Source organism: Chiloscyllium punctatum, chromosome 32, assembly GCF_047496795.1.
Source record: "Chiloscyllium punctatum isolate Juve2018m chromosome 32, sChiPun1.3, whole genome shotgun sequence".
Taxonomy (NCBI): domain Eukaryota; kingdom Metazoa; phylum Chordata; class Chondrichthyes; order Orectolobiformes; family Hemiscylliidae; genus Chiloscyllium; species Chiloscyllium punctatum.
In genome coordinates this window covers 39857783-39880255 of record NC_092770.1, presented here as the reverse complement: position 1 = coordinate 39880255, position 22473 = coordinate 39857783, and the positions used below count along the sequence as shown (strand labels likewise).

The 22473-nt window shown below is 39.1% G+C and overlaps 1 protein-coding gene across 1 annotated transcript; it reads right to left on the bottom strand.

The window, feature by feature from the left end:
• Positions 1 to 16299, bottom strand: bida (BH3 interacting domain death agonist). The gene is made up of 5 exons (XM_072552141.1): positions 16005 to 16299; positions 15431 to 15676; positions 11520 to 11659; positions 6567 to 6788; positions 1 to 447 (listed from the first exon to the last, which is right to left on the bottom strand). The coding sequence occupies exons 2-5, from the start codon at positions 15648 to 15650 to the stop codon at positions 433 to 435; spliced, it is 597 nt and encodes a 198-aa protein (XP_072408242.1). The 5' UTR covers positions 15651 to 15676; positions 16005 to 16299; the 3' UTR covers positions 1 to 432.
• Positions 16300 to 22473: the final 6174 nt, after the last annotated feature.

Below are 22473 nucleotides of genomic sequence, written 5' to 3'. Positions count from 1 at the left end.
GACCAGAAGTAATGTATACATTTAAATGTTGTAATTCTTTAAATTCAGTTACTTTTCCCATGTAAAATTATAAATTAAAAAACACAGTAAATTTAACACCACTTTTTTTATTCTAGACATAAGCAATAACCTTATAGTATTTGTCATCATATTGTCATGGATTTAGAAATTGCAATCACCAAAAAGTATTTGAATACAGAACTGAATGCATTCGGGAGCATTTTTTTAGTGACACCTCAATTATATATCTATTTTTAAATCCATTCCATTTTCAGTTAGGGTCGTTAAAGCTACAGATTTGTTATTTCATATTATAAAGCAAAAGTACTGAAAAGATTCTTAAAATGGCTTCCATGTAACCTGGTTTTACAAGAATATGAATGAAATCAGCTAAACTTGTATCAAAGGTATTTCTGTTACTTCCTTGTAGTCTCAATGTATATTTTGCTGTGAAAGGAAAACAAATCACAGTAAGCTTGTGGTAATACTGTAATATTATGACCAACTGTAAATGATTTTAATACTTAATCTCTATAATTCAAACATTTCAGTGAAATTTATGGATAATTGTTGGCCATTTTCTATAAAACTGGAGTCAAGATTAACATATTTATGTAGAAACCTAATTGTACAGAAATGACGTGTAGTATTTTCTGAAAAGATTAATTATAGAAGTGTTGTTACACACCTCTGCAGCTAGTGAGACTCAAACCCAAGCCTCCTGGTTCAAAATTAGGAACAATACCATTGCACCACACGAGGCCCTAGAATTTAGAGTCATAGAGCATGGAAACAGACTCTTCCTATTCATATACCCATCCAGATGCCTTTTAAATGTTGTAACTGTACCAGCTTCCATCACTTCCTCTAGCAGTTCACTCCATACACGCACAACAGGAACATACCATCAACAGCTCTCTTTGGAGAAAATTTCATTGAATAGTTATGACCACGTGAAAATGTAGCTGGAAGAGTAATTATCAAAGCAATTTTCTATGCACTGCTCAGTTATTCATTTATTTACTAGGTTATTTTCCTACAGCTGAAGTTATGAAATTGGCAAGTTAGTGGAGCTAATAGGGAATGAGGGCACTTAAAAAGTAAACAAAATTGAGCTCTTAATCTTTGCAAGCCTTTTATTCCACCAATAAAGATAACTTAACTTAAACTTGTCAGCCTCAGTTTTAAAAACAATGTTATGTGATCAATAGCATACAACAATTAGCATTAGCTAGTATCATGCTTAACACCTCTGCTACTGTAATGTTTCTAGAATACTGCTATCATTCAACTGAAATATTTGCCTCTATTATAGTCACCTTTTTAAAAAAAGCCAAAGTACTATTTTAAGAAGTGTTTCGGAATTCTGGTCTCCCTGACAAGTTGTTTTATTTTTCAACCAATGCTACTTTGTTATTTTGGGGTAGCAGGCCATTTGATATGTTGGGCCTATTCCTCTATTTCAATAAGATTAATGACCAATCTGGTTTTGGTCTTAATTCTACTTTCCTGGTGCTCAAGGTGACTCCCCTGTAGATTTTAAAAACTACCGCTGATGACCCAACCTGGACTACGCTGAGCAAGAATATTCTGGGGAAAAAAAATATTTTAAAAGAGAGACCTCTTATTTTAAACATGTGTCTGAACTTGATGATTTCCCAGAAGAGTGAGTATCCTTTCAGCGTCTACCCTGTCAATCTCCCTCAATCTTGTATTTAGAAGAATGGAGAGGTGTTATTCTTAAAACTCCAATGAATACAAAGGCAGCCAGGTATCAGACTGGTGAATCTTCTCTAAACTGCTTCCAATGCAAATAAAATCTGTCCTTGGTTTTAAAACACCAAGACTTGCTTACTACAGATTTTGTTTTGTACAGATTAACTGCTGAAACCTCTGCCAACTGTGACGATACTCATGACTAAATTGCACTGAGGATATATCTCATGTCCTGAGGATGTTCCAAAGTGAGTTCTTGCTTGAAATGAATTTTGTTTTACTGTCATTTAATTGTTAAAGTATGAATTGGTACAGAAATAATAGAGTTATCACCTGACCATTTAAAGTTGAGCTCATTGCCATTCTGTACCATAATCCCCAGTGGTTAACATTGCAGCACACAGGTAAGAAAATAAGGTAGATCTTAAGCCTTAGCTGACCATCATCATTAATGGCTGTGCTATGTAAGCACAGTGTAACAGTGCTTACATATACAGTGTAACTGCAGGTATACTTGCTGGTAAAGTATCTCTCCTGGACTACACCAAATGGAAAACATCCCTAGCCAAGTAATTGGAACAATACCAGCTGAGTTCTAGGCAGATAGGCAAAAAGGAATATAATGCAGATCTGGTCTAATGACTGAGCTTAATAATCACAGTACAAGAACAGATTGCTTACCCATCACTGCTAATTCTAGTAAGACCGTAAGAAACAGGGACAGGAGTAGGTCATTTGGCCCCTTGAGCCTTCAATAGAATCATGGCAGATTTGATATTCCCCCAAACCCCTTTCTTCATAACCCTTGATTCTCCTCCTGAAATGAATTTATCTATCTCAGCTTTAAATGTACACAAGGACTTGGCCCCCACAACTCAAAGAGACAAGAAATTTGTCTCCATCTCTGTATTAAATAGGTGCCCCTTAATTGAGACTAGACTCTCCCATAAGAAACATCCTCTCAGCAATTACCCTGTGAAGCCCATGATTCAATGAGGACACTTCTCATCTTTCTAAATTAACACCATAAGACAGAAGCAGAAATTAGGCCATTCAGCCCATTAAGTCTGCTCCACCATTCAATCAGAGTTGATATGTTTCTTAACCCCGTTCTCCTACTTCCTCCCTATAAACTCTTGATACTCAAGAACCTATCTATCTCAGTCTTAAATATACTCAATGACCTGGCCTCCAAGCCTTCTGAGGCAATGAATTCCATAGATTCACCACTGTCTGGCTGAAGATGTTTTTTTTTTCCTTTTACTTCCGTTCTAAAAGGTCTCTCCTACCAATGGAAATATCTTCCCAACATCTGCTCTATCCAGGACTTTCCGTATTCTAGGAGAAAGTGAGGACTGCAGATGCTGGAGATCAGAGTTGAACAGTATGGTGCTGGAAAAGCGCAGCTGGTCAGGCGGCATCCAAAGAGCAGGAGAATCGTGTTTTGGGCATAAGCCTTCCTGATGAAGGGCTTTTGCCTGAAATGTCGACTCTCCTGCTCATCAGATGCTGCCTGACTTGCTGTGCTTTTCCAGCACCATACTCTTCATTCCATATTCTGTAAGTTTGAATTAGATCACCCCTGTAATCCTTCAAAACTCAACTATAAATCCAGAGTTCTCAAATGTTCCTCATATGTTAAGCTTTTCATTCCTGGGACCATTCTTATTAACCTCCTCTGAACACGCTCCAGGGCCAGTACATCCTTCCTGAGATATGGGGCCCAAAACTGTGCACAATACTCCAAATGTGGTTTGACATTATAGAGCCTTAGAAGTACATCCTGCTTTTATATTCAAGCCCTCTCAAAGTAATTGTCATTAATGCATTTGCCTCCCTAACTACTAACTCAACCTTCAAGTTTACCTTGAGAATCCTTGATTAGAACTCCCAAGTTTCTTTGCACTTCAGATTTCTGAATTTTCTCCCCATTTAGAAAATAGTCCATACCTTTCTCATTCCTACCGAAGTGCATAACCTCACACTTTTCTATATTGTCTTCCATCTGCCACTTCTTTGCCCACTCTCCTAACCTGTCCACATCCTTCTGCAGCCTCTCCACTTCCTCAATGCTACCTGTCCCTCTACCTATGTTAGTATCATCTGCAAACTCAGCCAGAATGCCCTCATTTCCTTCAGTTAGATTGTTAAAAGTTGTGGTCCCAACACTGAGCCTTGCGAACACCACTTGTCACCAGCTGCCATCCCGAGAAGGATCTTTTATCCCCACTTTCTGCTTTCTGCCAGCCAACCAAGCTTCTATCCATGCTAGCAGCTTGCCTCTGACACCATGGGCCCTTATCTTACTCAGCTGTACAGCACCTTGTCAAAGGCCTTCTTGAAGACCAGGTAGATAACATCCATTGGCTCTCCTTGGTCTAAACTGCTCATTACTTCTCAAAGAATTCTAGCAGATTAGTCAGGCATGACCACCCATTGATAAAACCATGCTGACTTTGCCTATTTTACCATACACTTCCAAGTATTCAGAAATCTCATCTTTCACAACGGATTCCAGGATCTTACCCACAACCGAGGTTAGGCTAATCGGTCTGTAATTTTCATCTTTTGTCTTACTCCCTTTTTTAAATGGGGTGTCACATTAACAATTTTCCATTCCTCCGGGATCCTTCCCGATTCTAGCGATTCCTGAAAGATCACCATTAATGCCTCCACTACCTCCTCTTCTATCTCCATTAGAACTCTGGGGTGTAGTCCATCTGGTCCAGGTGATTTATCCACCTACAAGCCATTCAGTTTTTCTAGCACCTTCTCCTTGGTGATGGCCACCATACTCAGCTCTGCCCTTTCACTCTCTTGAATTTTTGAGATCTTACTCATGTCTTCCATTGTGAAGACTGACGCGAAGTAATTATTTGTTTCCTCAGCCATTTTCTTGTTCCCCACAACTATCTCTCCACTGCCATTTTCCAGTGGCCCAGTGTCCACTTTTGCCCTTTTATATATTTAAAGAAACTCTTATTGTTCCTTTATATTACTGGCTATTTATTCTTCACCCTCCTTATTTCTTTTTTTATTATTGCCCACTGTTGGTCTTTGTAAGCTTCTAAATCCTCTGGTTTCTCACTGCCCTTCGCCATATTATTTGCTTTCTCTTTTGCTTTTATGCTATCCCTGACTTCCCTTGTCAGTCATGTTTGCCTCATCATCCCTGTACTATGCTGCTTTTTCCTCAGGATGAATCTCTGCTGTGTCCCCTGAATTACTCCTAGAAACTCCTACCATTGCTGTTCCACTGTCTTTCCCGTTCGGCTCCTCTCTGTCAATTCTATCCAGCTCCTCCCTCATGCCTCTGTAGTTGCCTTCATTCAGCTGTCATACTATTACCTTCTATGTTCTCCCTCTCAAATTGCAGAGTGAATTCAATCATATGATCACTGCCCCCTAAGGGTTCCTTCACCTTAAGCTTGCTTATCAAGTCTGCCTCATTGCACAACACTAAATCCAGTATTGCCCATTCCCTTGTGGGCTGCACTACAAGCTGCTCCAAAATTCCATCTCAGACATTCCAAAAAATTCCTTGTCTTGCAATCCACTACCAACCGGAGTTTCCCAGCCTGAAATTCCAGTGAGAAGAGTCCTAAACTATTTAACCTTTGCTCAGAAGACAATCCCTTCATCCATGGGGCATCCTAGTGATTCTTCTCTAAGCTGCCTCCAATGAAATGATATCTTTAGTTAAATAAGGGGACCAAAGCTATTAATAGTGCACCTGATATGGCCTCACCGGGATATTGTACAGTTGCAGTAAGACTTCCCTACTCCTACTTAAAATAAGAGCCAACATTCCATTAGATATCCTGATTACCTACTGCACCTGGGTGCTGGCTGTGTTTTGCGCACAAGTAGCCACAAGTCCATTTGTGTTGCTGCTTTATGCAGCTTTTCTCTATTTAAATAGTAGTTCTTTTGTTCTCCCTTCCAAAATGAACAACTTCACATTTTCTCACATATACTGCATTTGCTAACTTTCCCACTTATCATATCAATATCTCTCTGGAAACTATGTATTCGTCTCTTAACCTGCCTTTCCACCCATCTTTGTGCAGTCTGCACATTCGGCCACAGTATATTTGCCTTCTTCCAAGTCATTAGTATATTTTGTAAACCATTGTGATCCCATCACTAATCTCTGTAGAACCCTCTGGTAACAGGTCGACAACCTGAAAATGAACCCCTTATCCCCACAAGTCCATCAGCCTATTCAACTTCAATAGTTGGGTTTGGCTCCATTTAACTTCTCTATTCCTCTACCATCGGGATTATGCCATTTTGCTTGACAACATGAGAATCAGCTGCTTTAAGTCCTAAGGTGTCAACACTGCTTCATCTATTTCCCAACTTGTTTATCACCCAGCTATATCCCATTTGTACCAATAGGATATCCCAGCCAAGTATTCTATTGACTTTGCATAAGACATCCAAGAAGGAACAAACACTAGACTTTTACATGTTCCTAGGGAAGGTCCTCGACTTGAAAGGTTATCTATTTCTTTTTGCAAAGTTACTACCAGATCTGAATATTCCCACATTATCTTTCAATTCAGATTTTCACCCCCGACACCAGTTTGCTTTTGTATTAGTCCTTCCTCTCTCTTCCTCATAACAGCCGAGCTAAAAATGTTCTGGCAACTAAATTTACATTTACTAATCTAGTGGATCACTTAATGACCTTCTGGCCCATCTGGTTTTCCATTCTTGCATTATTTGCATCATTACTTCAGTTTTTATTCAAAAATTCAGTAAAATTAAACTGAGTTCTTAATTTTTTTTACTGCCATATCAATCCATGGTGTATCACTAAGCACATTTTTAAAAAAAAGACCTACCCATCCTCCAGTATTCTGAATATAATTTTGGAGTGTATTGCTAATGTACTGGACAGTAGTTCTGAAGATGCGTGGAAGCAATAGAGGTTTCTCTACTACAGTTTTTTTGAACAGCATCATTGCCAGTAATAGGAAGACTTTCTCCTGGGGCATATCTCGGGTAACGCCATTTGTTTGAGTGGTTAAATTGGCAATCATGGAAGACATAATTCTGGTTCCATCCTGATATATTAAAAAAGAAAGATGAATGATTATATTGACAAGATTTACATCCAGTCATTAGGAATTAATTTTATATATACAATTTATATAAACATATGCAAACCTGTACAAAACAAATGCCTGTTACTAAAATCAAAATAAGTCACAGTAAAATCAGTCTCCGAGCATTTAAGCATGAATCAAACCAAAACAAGGAAGTTGTTAAGGCTGCTTCCTTTTTTATTTTAACATTATCTCACTATAATTAGAATGGAAGATACCCATTCGGTGAACAGATGGAGTAAATTCCATTTTGCGTTTGCATTTATAACTGTAATCTTGTTTGGTTTTGCAGCAAACAAATCAGGGAAAAAAATATATCCCAACCTCAGAAGGTGAGAAGTTAATATTTTTCTAAACTTGATGGTTGCTTCAGTCCACTTATATTTGAACCACATGGGTACAAAAGATTACAGAGTCATAATTTGCTGCACACGTGGATCTGATAGTGTCTGCTATTAGCTAAACTTTCACTTGGCTATTTAATCATAGTAATACTTTGAACCACAAGTTGTAAGTATAGATTGACAACAGTGCACAAGAGAAAAATCAAGCTCTTGGTTAGTAACTGTCACATTAAAGATGGTGAAACAAAAGCACAAGGATTGAAAATACAGTATAAGTATCAAATTAGGTACTGGAAGAACTTAAAAATGAGAAAACTGAGGAAAGAATACAAAGGAAAATTACAAGTGCTAATTTTAAATGAATGAAACTCCAGACTTTGAATAGTTCATTTTTGAAGGCAGAAAGGTTCATTGACAATTAGCATATTGCTAAAAGACTGTCATTAAAGTTTAAATACACAAGCATTAACTGACACCAAATTGGCTCCTCCAGACACCTCAGACCAACTCTAATTTTGTTTCGCAAGTTTATTTTGTAACTACCATGCAAATATAGCACTTTCATGCCGCTTATTGCATTTCAATACAAGCCAAAAGGTTGGATGCCATTTCTTATAAGCCAGCAGAAAGCAGAACTTGTCAAACAACTTATGAATTCCACATTTCATCTTGAATCTTTCCTTAGTGAAGTTACTGTCACATTGCGGTATTCAGATACTAAATCATATCAAGAGAATTTCCTTTGGAAATGGAACTTCTGTAAGCAATCTAGGGAAAAGACATACAGGAGGTTTTTCATTCTGAAATTCTGTTTAGTCAAAATTAAACTGGTGCTTCCAAGTATTTAGATAAGCAATGTCTCAGAGCTTTTTTAAGCTCATATCACTTTGCAGCTGAAACATTTATGTTTTTAACTAACATTTCTATCATTCCTCTGAGGAAAAAAAGTTAAAGAAAGACTAATATTTAACACCATTGTTGCAAGTGTTATGGACCAGACTGAAACCCCTCAAAATATACTAGGAAGGTATCCTAGACCTCAACTTTTTCTTATTTTTAAAGTGTAAGACATTTCAATTGGTCAAACTAGCCTGAAGAAATATACAGTTTGTTCTTGCACTATATAGTTAAAAGAGAGACAAAATAAGAATTTTTAAAAAGGCTTAACTGTAACTATCGAAATACTTAACAAGATATATGTTAACTATTATAGATTAGCTTTTCTAAGATAGTAACATCCTATAAACATCCTTTTATGGAGGCAAATTCTGTAAAATAGATTTACCCACATGCAGTCTTTCTCCAGTCCAACAGCAAAGAACAAGACAAAGTTCAGAGAGAGAGGGAGAGAAAGAGGACTCTTGTTTTGTATAATAGGGAGAGACGTATAGCAGCTTTCAAACCCCAACCACTACCGAAAGTTGAACTAAAATCCTGGTTCTGTAGGAACTTGACCCCATTCCTTCATACTGCTTCTTTTGTTCCAACTTTGAAAAAAAACCTGAAGACCTCACAAGCTGTTTATTGACTGGGAACAGTCAATAAACCCCTTAAAAGCTATGGTATTGTCACATAAACTGTGGTGACGTTTCTATTTCCTGTGTAAAGGTTTACTCATGACATGAATTAAATAGATTACTGCAAAGTATAAATAAACATAAGGTGTTAAAGAATCTAATTTGCTTCTTTTCATGATGCAGCATACATGTTAACCTTTGAAAGACCCGACCATTTTCATCTTAACCTAATGGATAATTTTTCATTCAAGGTTTAGATTTTTTTGTATTTTTATCCTATTCCCATTAATTTATTCACTTAATTTTTTTGTTCTGCTGAAAATATACATCAAATTGTGTGTAAATTAAAGTGCACAAATACAAATTTTGTAAGCAAAGAATTGAGAGCATACACATCCAGACAGAATGCTCTTGATGGCACACCTATAAAGGTTGGCAAGGGTATTCACCGTCATGCCAAATTTTCTCAGCTGCTTGAGGAAGAAAAGACATCGCTAGGCCTTTGTAATCAGTGTGTCCACATGAATAGTCCAAGAAAGTTGTTGATGACCACTCCCAGGCACGAGTAACATCCCACTGAAAGTCAATAATAAGTTCCTTGGTTTTGCCGGCATTGAGAACTAGGTTGTTCTCAGTGCACCATTTTTCCAGGTCTTCCACCTCCCGTCAATAGTCTGTTTCGTGCCATCTGAGATTCGACTGATTATGGTGGTGTCATAAACGAACTTGTAAATGGCATTAGTCTGGTATTTAGCAACGCAGTCATGGGTATACAGTGAGTACAGTAGGGGGCTGAGTACACACCCCAGGGGATGTTCCAGTGTTAATGAGGATGAAATATTGTCCCTAATCTTCACTGATTGTAGCCAGTGGGTCAGGAAACTCAGGATCCAGTTGCAGAGAGTGGGGCTTAGTCAAAAATCACTAAGTTTAGTAATCAGTCTCACGGGGATAATAGTGTTGAAGGCTGAACTGTAGTGAATTAATAGGATTCTTACATAGCTCTTCTTGGTGTCAACCTGTTCTAGGGAGGAGTGAAAGGCAAGTGACGTGGCATGATGAAGGGCTTTTGCCCAAAACGTCGATATTCCTGCTCCTCGGATGCTGCACCACTCTAATCTTGATTCTGATCTCCACTATCTGCAGTACTCACTTTCGCTCTGTATAACTACCTGGTATGGCAACTGTACCATTCAAGATCAGAGACGGTTACAGAGAGTGGTGAAGTCGGCCCAGACAATCACAAAGGCCAACCTCCCATCGATAGAATCCATCTAACCAGGCCCGCTGTCAAGGAAAGGCTGCCAGCATTCTCAAAGATCCATCCCACCCTGGCAACCTCTACCATCGGGGAGAAGGTACAGAAGCCTGAACACACACACCAGCCGGTTTTAGAACAGTTTCTACCTTACTGTTGTTAGAATACTGAATGGACTCTCAAACTCTTAACATTCGCCTGTACTTGTGTTTTGGTTTTTGCTGATGTTTATCTATTATTTACTTATCTATGCTAATTAACTGTGATCTGCCTGTATTGCTCACAAGACAAAGCTCTTCACTGTGCCTGGGTACACATGATAATAAATTTAATTCAATTCAAGTCTTTGATATTGAGGCGAGAGTGTTTCAGGCAAGAATAAAAGCTTGGTAGAATTTTGAGATTTTAAAGAGAAAAGTTTAGGGAGAACGTAAAAGGTTTATGGAGAATAAGATAAAATTTCTTTACGACTCTGCTACAAATGTTGTGATAAACAGGTAAGGTAAAATCACCATAGTCTAAGAGGACCATAGAGCTGTTCTCTCATCAGAGTGAGACAACTGGTGGTTAGTTTAACCTAACAGTCACCTCACCTCAGGCAAAGGGTGAAGTTGGAAAGGCAGGACCTTCGTGGTAACAGAACCTACAGTCTTGGCGTCACTCTGCATTGAAAATGAGCATCCAGCTAACTGAGCTCGCCAACCCCATAACAGGGAAGTTGGAAAAGGCCACAGTTAGAGCAATAGAGGATTTATGGGGTTGGAGGGAAGGATTTGGGATTTAGTGGTGGTGAACAAAGACTACAGCATGTCAAATATCTCCTGGTTTATTCTGACCCATTCACTCATCACTCCCATTCTCAGTGGCTCTCCCAACTTGTCAAACTTAGAATTTGCACCCTCACATTTTGTTTCAACTTTGAATGAAATGAGCTTGAAGCCAGTAGCAAAGGGAAAGAGTTTAGAAACTCCAGAGCGATGATGTCACAGGGACATACTGGGTTAAAACACCAAACCAAAATTAATAGAAATATGCAACATAGGAAGCTTTATGGATAATCATGATCTTCAGAAATCCACGGATTACTTGTACTTTTTGTATCAAAGGGACAGGGGAACGGCTGGTTGGAGGAAAAAAAAAGCTATCCTTTAGAGTTGTCCTAGTTCTCCAAGATCAGTTGGAGATGCAAGAAATCAGTTAGGCAAATTGACAGTTGCAGAATTGTCCTGAGAAATGAAAAGCCAAAAGATTAAAGTTATGAACTTACTAATGCTGAAAACAAAAACATGGCAATGCCTCTACCAATACAGTAATTTGCCAACTAGTCAGCACTCTCCTTTCATAAAGTACAAGTTGTTTTCCTTTAACATTGTTTTTTCTTGTGAATTGTCCTGATGAATATAAAACAAAAAACTTTGACAAAATGTATCATTTTTAAGTAATACTGAAGTTTTATACTACCTACTAACTTTGTTAATCTATTATTCTTGAAATGTTTTCCCCATATTCTTAAAAATATGGATGGAAACAACATTTTTCTAAAAGCTTAGTAACTAGATTGACAGCTTACCTCTTGGGGCTGCATCGTTTCATTTGCACGGATAAATTGTTCAATCGAGGCATGATTAATGATACTTTGATCCAACTCATCTCCCAACACAACCAACTGTGCAGCTATAATTCTGTACAATTCTTCATCACCTCGATTTGCTGAAAATAAAGCAACAGGTAATTTGCACTAAACTCAGCTTCTACCATTGAATGTTTTTTCATCAAATTGATTGTCGTATTTATATCTTCAGGTTTTTTTTAAAAGAGAATAAACACCTCCGTTCAAGAGTGAAAAGCCGAAACTACTTCAGAATTTCCTCAAGAAATTTTGCTGAGATAGTTGCATTGATTTTCATTTTACAAAAGTCCCTAAATTCTAGAAAAGTCCCATCACAAATGTAATTTGCCTATACCAGAAAGGAGGGAGTCCAAGAGCAGGAAACTATAAATGATCACCATCTGTCATAAGAAAATCCCAATGCAATCAAGCATTTTATTTTTGTGGAAGGAATGAGTAGACATTAATAGGTCATTTTTGGTTTGGCAAGAAATGGTGAATAGAATACCATATGGATCAGTGCCGTGGCCTCAATTATTTATAATCTACATTACTTGAATGAAGGGACTGTATATGTGGTTGCTAACATTTCTTATAGAAGTAGGAAAGTTAGCTGCATAGAGGGCACAAGGAGTCTGCCAAAGGGCATAAATAGGTTAAGCAAGTGCGCAACAATTGGACAGATGGTGTTTGAAGTGGAAAAATTTAAAATAGTTCACAGGAAGAATAGAAAAGCAGTGCATTACTTAATTAGAAAGAGTTTGAAAAACTCTAAGGCACTTAGTGGGCATCCTGGTACATGAAACACAAAGTTAGATTGTAGGTACAGCAAGTCATCAAAAAGGCAAGCAAAATATTGTCGTTTATTACAAGAGGAATAGTATCTAAAAATAAGTATTTTTGCTATAGTTGATTCAAACGTGGCGAGTACAGTCTACAGCTTTGGTCAACTTATTTAAATGTATGAGAAGCAGAGGATTAAAAGTTCACTTATCAACTTGCTCCTGGGAAGAAGGGGTTAACTTTTGAGGAAAGATTAGACATATAGGGCCTGCAACTATTTGGGTTTGGAAGAATAAGATCACACCTCAATACAACAGACAAAATCCTGAGGGGACAGGAAAGGTAGATCAGATTGGAACAGTGGGGGGCAGTGTAAAGATAAGGGGTCTCCCTGTCAAGACAGAGGTGCGAACAAATGTAGTTTTTTTTTCCCCCAGCAAGAAGTGGCAGCAGTCATTGAATACTTTTTAGGTAGGTTAGACTCTTAACAAAACGTTCAAAGGATACTGGAGATAGACAAGAAAGTTGATTTGATGCCATAATCAGATCAGCCATATCTTATGAATGACAGAGCAGGATCAAGAGGCTGAATGGCCTACTCTCCCTCCTAATTTGGATGTTTTTCATGTGCCTTCATATTGTTTGAGATGTGTTCAGCCTCATGGCTATTTTTGGCACCGCTCTAACATCTTTCCGTTACTGGCAATCAGAAATCAATACAGCACTTGCGGTATGATGTCAGCACAGTATCACACAAATTGATCACAACTTCATTTGACTTGTATTCCATGGTTTTGGCTATGTAGTTCAGTATTTAATTAGCTTTTGTACTATACTGGCTGGACATGGTGTGTGTCTACTTGTTTCTTCCCTCTTCATCTTTTGCTGTGTAAAAGAATATGCATGTCACTCATTTTCCTTTCTAGATGCAATATATTACATTTGTCTGATTGGCCAAATTTTGTTTAACTTGTTCTATAATTTTTCAATTTCCTGCTTTGATATCACCCCTTGAATGATGATGTCTCCAACCTGACTGAATGGCAGTGAGTTTCTGAATCACTTACCAATGTCAATTAAAAACATACCAAGTGCACGTCACTCAGTTCTTTTCTTACCACACATCTTTGTTATTTTTTATCCTTCTAAAATTTCTTATCCATTACCAAGTTTACCCTAAATTTCTAGAACCTTGCACTTAATCAGTCAGATATTAATCTGCATCTTTATCAAATGTCTTTGGGAAATCTTAGCGCACAATGTATAAAAGATTTAACATAGTCCATTTGGTTGTCACGTCCTCTAGAAATTGAGGTGTTTATTTGAACAAGCCTTCTAAACCCATGCTGACTGGTTTTCTGGGTTGTTGATCCTCAAGTAAGCTATTATATGACTGAATAATCATTCTTTCTCGAGAAGAGCATTACATTAGCTTGCTTCTAGCCTAATGTGTTAGTACCCCTGTGACTACTGACTTCATGAAAATTATCAATGCTTCATAAATCTCTTCTCTCATATCGTTTCAAGTCACTATGAAAATATGATCTGTTGGGGGAGGGGGGGCAGGAATGATGACTCAGTGGTTAGCACTGCTGCCTCACAACACTTAGAGCATGGGTTCAATTCCAGCCTAGGGTTACTGTCTGTGTGGAGTTTGTACATTCTCCTCAGATCTGCGTAGGTTTCTGCCAGATGCTCCAGTTTCCTCCACAGTCCAAAGATCTGCAGGTAGGTGTATTGGCCATGGTAAATTGTTCTGTAGCATACAAGAATGTGCACTCTCAGTGGATTAGCCACAATAAATGCAGGATTACCGGATTTGGTGAGATGCTCTTTGAAGCCTTGGTGCAGGCTCAATGGCTGAATAGCCTCTTGCCACATTGTGGGGATTTTATGATCTAATTTGGGATTTCTTTGAAAATGGGAAACCCGGCGTGTTGAGAACAAAGGTTCTTGTTCATTAGCACTTTACAACGGGATAAATATAATGTTCAGATGTTGGGTAAGAATAGCATCAGGCTCAATTGTGATTTACTGCCAGTTAAACCTCCAGGGGTTATTTTAACAAAATCTCTGAAACAAAGCAATGATGTAATATTCTTAATCAGAGAAGGGAATATCACATGATGCCAGTCTACGAGAAAGTGATTATTGTTGAAATTGTAAAAGACTATCTTATCTTGTACTCCAATCCCCTTGCAGTAAAGGCAATTTACCTTTCTAATTGCCTGTTGTATTGGCATGCTAACCTTCAGAGATCCTTGTAGAAATGCATCAAGAAATACAGTGAAAAAATAAATTCCAAAAGGCAGCATGATGAAAAGGGCAGGCACATTGAAAGACATTAATGTGGGGGTGGGTTCAGGATTCTCAGTCTTGCAAACCTTAGTTCCTTCTAATGGAGTATAGAATGTAGCCTGTGAAGATGGAATGCTATCCGATGTAACACATTCATGCCTGATACTACAACCATAGTAGTTAACTGCTAAAGATACACTACAATAATAATGTTGTTGATGATGGGAATCTGAAATAAGAACTGAAAATGCTAGACACACTCGGAAGGTGATGCAAGCCCTCTAGACAAAAAAGCAGAATTAACACTTTGAGTTCCTGAGTTTTTGTCAGAACTTGTAGGGATCGAACAGTAAGTGCAGAGGCTGGGAAAGAAGTGAGACATTATCTTGTTAATAGAATCATAGAATCCCTATAGTGCAGAAAATGGCCAGTCTATCGTGTCTGCACCACGCTCTGAAAAGCATCCCACTCAGACCCAGCTTCCCACCATATCTCCATAACCCCACATTTACCATGGATAACCCACCTAGCCTGCACATCTCCTTGGACACTACCGGGCAATTTACCATGGCCAAATTACCTAAGCTGCACATCTTTGGACTATGGAAGAAAAAAAATACTAACTATGATGACGGTGAATCTGAAGACACACTGGAAGCACTGATATGGAAGGCTGCACTGTCAGGGCAGATGCGAAAAGTTGGTAGGAAATGTGAGTAAGGCTCCTTAGAGGAAGCATGGTTGGAAGATATGTAGCCAAGGTTAACTGTGGGAATGAGTGAGCTTAGTACCTTGTTCCACATATGAACGAAAGACTGCCCGCTGAGGTACTGAAGGACAATGCCCATCCGTCTGAATATCATCATCAAATCTGGATTCATTTCTCAGTTCACTTTCAAGTTTCTGAATTTCTTGTTGGTAGGTTCGATTTTCAATTTTATTTTCTTGAAGAAACTTCAACAAAATATGTTGGGTCTGTTCGTCAAAGGAAGCATCAGCGTCCCAAGACATATCCGTAATGTACCTTCCCTTCTGCCCTGCAATTTAAACATAAATAACATGTAATGTTTTAGTGACAAGACCAATTAAGACACAGCAATTCCAGCTTAGTTGAGACAAAGTTTTATGGAGTACATGTAAGAGCTGATTCTTGATTCCAGAAAAGATGAATAAACTTACATACGTGATTCACACAGTTTAATTGTTAAATTGAGGAAATGCAGGGACCGGAAGCACAAACGGATTTTTATTCTCTCTAAAACGCTTTAAAAGTCCCCAACATTCGCAAAACAAATTGTGTGAAGAAAATCTCTTCAGTAGTTTAAACCTATCCCCGATGCCAGTAGCGACAATTCAATTACTCACTCGGATCAGAGGCTCCAGCTTCACTTTCGCTCAGACTTTGCCGAATCCGGTTCAAGTTGCTGCTGGGAAATGCGAAATACACAAATTCCCTCCCTTTTCCGCAACCCTCTCATAACGTACTCGTGTTAAAACACGCCCCTTGATGTGTTCCTGCTGCTTGTAACCCAAATTGATGAAGACCCACGAATGTGCTCCTTCTGCCCGAAGTAGTGGCGCCAAAATGTATCAATAATGAATGTACGCTCTAGGAAACCGCAACATAAATGGATACAGCGCCTGGAGACACCATCACGCCCCGCACTCTGAGTGGAAAACGACAAGCACCCGTCCAGCAGATTGGGGTCCCTCCCCTTAGTGCTGCTCCAATTGTGAAAGCTATATTTGATTCTGCAACAGAATCAGAAGGTGCCGGAGAAACTCAACAGGTCTGGCAGCATCTGCTGAGAGAAAAACACTTCACATTTCGAATCTAGTGACCCTTCTCAGGGACTGAAAGCAGCTTTTATTATTTACAAAAAAATATTTTATTTATAAATTATCTATAACTAAGAGCAAGTACAACACAGGTCAGAATGTATTTTGCAGAACAGACAGTGGACTCTTGACATTCCTCGTTACAGCATCAATCCAATTGCAACAAGAGGGTATTTCTAATCATGAAGAGAAACTATTTACATTCCCATTAAGGCCAGGAGGATATCTTGAAACTTGACAGATCCTAATTATATTTTGCCATAAAGACCTTAGGTGGTATTTGCACCTATGATAATGGGAGGGGGGGGGGGGGCGGGGGTTGAGTTAATGGATGGAGAAGAGCCCAGAGAAAAAAAGAAGCAAAGGAATTGCTTGGACAAAGAAAAATGCCAACTGGATATGAATATTTAAAAATGGATTGGCGATCCTGGGAGCAACCCATCTAGAACTAGACCTGGGACTTGGGGTGGGTAACAAACATGAGAAAGATGGGATTTTACTATAGGCCCCTTGATAGTCAAATATATAGGGAGATCTCAATAAGCATAAAAAGGCTTTAAAGGCGGATTTTAATTTTCGAAACATTGACTGGGGCTACCATAGTGTTAAAGGTGGATGGTGAAGGATTTATCGAATGTGTTCAAGAAAAGTTTCTTTATCAATATGTGCTTTCTCACACTAGAGAAGGAGAAAAACTAGACTTTCTTCTAGTCAATAAGGCAGGTGACTGAAGTAAAAGTGGAGGAACACTTTGGGTCTAGCGATCATAATTGTATTAGTTTCAAAATGGTTTTGGAAAAGGATAAGCTTTCCATTAAAGTTATACATTGGAGTAAGGCAAATTTTAATGGTATAAGACCAAGAACTTTCATTAGTTGATTGGAGCAGATTGTTTTCAGGTAAAAGGATGTCTGTCAAGTGGAAGGCGTACAACATTGTGATGACGAGAGCTCAGAAGCATTTTGTGGCCATTAGAGTGAAGGGTAAGGCTGGTAAGATTATGGAACAATGGATGATTAAAGATATTGAGGTTCTAGTCAAGAATAACAGAAAATCTTATTTTAGATACAGACAACTTGGTTCAATTGAATCTGCTAATCAATATAAAGTATGCATTAAGTAAGAAATCAGGAAACCAAAGAGGGGATATGAGAGAGCATTGGCAGAGATGGTTAAGGATAATCCAAAGAGTGTTTACAAATACATTAACAGCAAGAGGGTAACTAAAGAGAGGGTAGGACTTCTTAAAGAACAAGGAAGTTATTTTTGTGTTCAATCCCAGGAGATGGGAGAGATATTAAATGAATATTTTGCCTTAGTTTTTACTGTGGAGAAAGAAATGGAATCTAGAGAATGCAAAGAAATAAAACTTAATGTTTTAAAAACAGTTTGTATTACAGAATAGATTGTTCAGGAGGCCTTAGAGAATATAAAGGTGGATAAATCTCTGGGACATGATTTAATGTATCCCAAAACATTGTGGGAAGTAAGGGGGGAAATTGTGAAAGACCCTGCAGAAGTATTTCCATCATCTATAACTATTTGTGAGTTGCCTGATGACTGAAGGTGGCTAATGTTGTACCTTTTTTAAATACGGTTGTGAGGAGAAACTGGGGAACTATAGACATGTGAGTCTGAATTTAGTTGAGGGTAATTTGATGGAGGTGATTATTAAAGTATCTATGGACTTTTAGAAAGGCTAAAAATGATTAGGGATAGTCAGCATGGTTTTGTATGAGGAAGATCATTTCTCACAAACCTGATTGTGTTTTTTTTGAGGAAGTTACCAAAAAGATGACAGAGCAGTCGACATTGTTTATTTGGACTTTGGTGAAGCCTTTGACAAGGTTCCACATGATAGACTAATCAGTAAAGTTAGGTCACATGGGATTTGGGGTGAGGTTGCCAATTGGATCCATAATTGTCTTAATGGCAGGAGACAGAGAGTGATGGAGGAGGGTTGCTTTTCAGACTGGAAGCCTGTCACCAGCGGTGTTCCACAGGGATCAGTTTTGGGTCCCCTTTTGTTTGTCATTGATATAAATAATTTGGATGAGAATATAGAAGGCAAGGCTAGTAAGTTTGTGGACGACACCAAAATTGGTGGCATAGTAGACAGTGAAGAAGGTTTTCTGAGATCACAAAGGGATCTTGATCAAGTGGGTCAATGGGCTGAAAATTGGCAGCTGGAGTTCAATCTGGATAAATTGCATTTTGGTGTAACAAACAAGGGTAGGGTTTATACAATTAATGGTTGGATGGTGGGTAGTGTTGTAGAACAGAGGGACCTAGGAGTGAAGGTACATATAATTCTTTGAAGTTTGCATCACAAACAGACAGAATGGTTAAAATGGCGTTTAGCATGCTTGCCTTCATTGCTCAGTCCTTTGAGTACAGGAGTTAGGAAGTTCTGTTGAGGTCTGTTGGTGAGGCCTCTTCTGGAGTACTGTGTGTAAGGATAATCCAAAGAGTGTTTACAAATACATTAACAGCAAGAGGGTAACTAAAGAGAGGGTAGGACTTATTGGAGTACTGTGTCCAATTCTGGTCATCTAGTTATATCAAGGATATTATTAAGGTGGAGAGGGTTCAGAAGAGATGTACCAGCATATTACCAGATATGGAAGATTTGAGTCATAAAGAAAGGCTGGATCGGCTGGGACCTTTTCCACTGGAGTGCAGAAGGTCGAGAGGTGACCTGAGAGAGGTTTATAAAATAATAAGAAGTATAGATAGAGTCCCTAGCATGGGGTCTTTAAGACTCAGGGGCATATTTTTAAGGTGAGAGGAGAGAGAGATTTTAAAAAGACCTAAAAGCAAAATTCTTTACGCGGTGGTTGGTTTGCGTGTGGAAATGCAAACTTCCTGAGGAAGTGGTTGATGTGGATACAGTCACAACATGTAAAAGACATTTGGATCAGCACATGATTAGGAAAGGTTTGGAGGGATATGTGACAGGAGCAAGCAGATGGAACTAGTTTAGTTTGGGATTATGTTTGGCATGGACTGTTTGGTTTCGGTGCTGTATGATTCCATGACCCGGATGTTAAAGAAGAAGCAGCTGGCATTATTACTTGCAGACTCACAAAGGTGGTCAGACTTACAGCAGGTGGTGTTATTTCAAGGAGAAAGTGAGGACTGCAGATGCTGGAGACCAGAGCTGAAAATGTGTTGCTGGAAAAGCGCAGCAGGTCAGGCAGCATCCAAGGAGCAGGAGAATCATGCCCGAACCGTCGATTCTCCTGCTCCTAGGATGCTGCCTGACCTGCTGCGCTTTTCCAGCAACACATTTTCAGGTGTTTTTTCAAGTCCAAGAAAAGGAATATTTTTGTGTTAATGCCAGGGTTAATCAACAAGCAAAAGGTTGATGAGGGCAGAATCCATGTTTGAGGAAACAAGAATTGTGAAAAGGCATAGAGCACTGAATCACTGGACACAACCTCACAATAGAGAATTTCTTCAATTATGCTTAAATGGTTTACTGAAGAGGCTTTGATTTAAAGGAATGCCGGAAGATTCACTTTTGTAAAGTTTTCGTAACGAAGGGTAAATATGTTCTGGAGTTTCTTAGTTTGGTTGCCTGCAAAGTAATATTTAATCAAGGATGTAGGTTTGCTCACTGAGCCAGAAGGTTCATTTTCGGACGTTTCGTCACCATACCAGGTAATATCTTCAGTGAGCCTCTGGACAAAGCACTGCTGGTGTTTCCTGCTTTCTATTTAAATGTTTGGGTTTCCTCAGATTGGCGATGTCATTTCCTACGGCGATGTCATTTCGTATTCTTTTCTCAGGGGGTGGTAAATGGGATCCAAGTCAATGCGTTTGTTGATAGAGTTCCGGTTGGAATGCCATGCTTCGAGAAATTCTCCTGCATGTCTCTGGCTTGTCCTAGGATGGATGTGTTGTCCCTTCTTTGTCTGTATGTAAGGATAAGAGTGAGGGAGGGTCATGTCGTTTTAAGGCTAAGCTACAAATCTTCTCAAAACTCACTAATGTTTAGTCAAAGTAGATATAAGTTTCTTGCAATAAAAGTCTTAAAATGTGAAACCTTCTTCAATTCTTTGTACTGGTTATTGGGAATTCATGTCTCTTTTTAAATGTTATCAATCTCCATGGAAATCATAACATGATTGCTTAGAGATTGCAGTTTGTGGATCTCAACATTGCTTCTGAATCCGAGGAGCAGTAAAATCGACGTTTTGGGCAAAAACCCTTCTTCAGGAATTGATCCCTTTGAATTGTATCACTGACAGAAACTTATAGATTTCTATTTTTTTTAAATTCTCTGAACATAGGGATCACTGACCAAGCCAGCATTTATTGCCCATTCCTAATTGTCCAGGGGATGTTTAAGAATAAAGGGGTAATTAGTAAACTATGTATTTTTCCCTGACAGTCATAGAGATGTACAGCATGGAAACAGACTCTTTGGTCCACCCATCCATGCCGACCAGATATCCCAACCCAATCTTGTCCCACCTGCCAGCACCCGGCCCATATTCCTCCAAACCCTTCCTATTCATATACCCATCCAAATGCCTTTTAATTGTTGCAATTGTACCAGCCTCTACCACTTCCTCTGGCAGCTCATTCCATACACGTACCATCCTCCGTGTGAAAAAGTTGCCCCTTAGGTCTCTTTTATATCTTTCCCCTCTCACCCTAAGATAAGTCTAGTTCTGGACTCGCGGACCACAAGGAAAAGACTTTGTCTATTTATCCTATCTGTGCGCCTCATGATTTTGTAAACCTCTATAAGGTCACCCCTCAACCTCCGATGCTCCAGGGAAAACAGACCCAGCCTGTTCAGCCTCTCCCTGTAGCTCAAATCATCCAACCCTGGCAACATCCTTCTAAATCTTTTCTGAACCCTTTCAAGTTTCACAACATCTTTCCGATAGGAAGGAGACCAGAATTGCACGTAATATTCCAACAGTGGCCAACCAATGTCCTGTACAGCCGCAACATGACCTCCCAACTCCTGTACTCAATACTCTGACCAATAACAGAAGGCATATCAAACACCTTCTTCACTATCTTATCTACCTGTGACTCCACATTCAAAGAGCTATGAACCTGCACGCCAAGGTCTCTTTGTTCAGCAACACTTCCTAGGACCTTACCATTAAGTGTATAAGTCCTGCTAAGATTTGCTTTCCTAAAATGCAGCACCTCGCATTTATCTGAATTAAACTCCATCTGCCTCTTCTCAGCCCATTGGCCCATCTGATCAAGATCCTGTTGTAATCTGAGGTAACCTTCTTCGCTGTCCACTACACCTCCAATTTGGTGTCATCTGCAAACTTACTAACTGTACCTCTTATGCTCGCATCCAAATCATTTATGTAAATGACAAAAAGTAGAGGACCCAGCACCGATCCTTGTGGCTCTCCACTGGTCACAGGCCTCAAGTCTAAAAAACAACCCTCCACCACCACCCTCTGTCTTCTACCTTTGAGCCAGTTCTGCATCCAAATGGGTAGTTCTCCCTGTATTCCTTGAGCTCTAACCTTGCTAATCGGTCTCCCATGGGGAGCCTTGTCGATCGCCTTACTGAAGTCCATATAGATCACATCTATTGCTCTGCCCTCATCAATGTACTTTGTTACTTCTTCAAAAAACTCAATCAAGTTTGTGAGACATGATTTCCCATGCACAAAGCAATGTTGAATATCCCTAATCAATCCTTGCATTTCCAAGTACATGTACATCCTGTTCTTTAGGATTCCCTCCAACAACTTGCCCACCACCGAGGTCAGGCTCACTGGTCTGTAGTTTTGTCTTTACCACCCTTCTTAAACAGTGGCACTACATTAGCCAACCTCCAGTCTTCAGGCACCTCACCTGTGACTCTCGATGATACAAAATCTCAGCAAGAGGCCCAGCAATCACTTCTCTAGCTTCCCACAGAGGTCTAGGGTACACCTGATCAGGTCCTGGGTATTTATTTACCTTTACCCATTTCAAGACACTTCCTCCTCTGTAATATGGACAT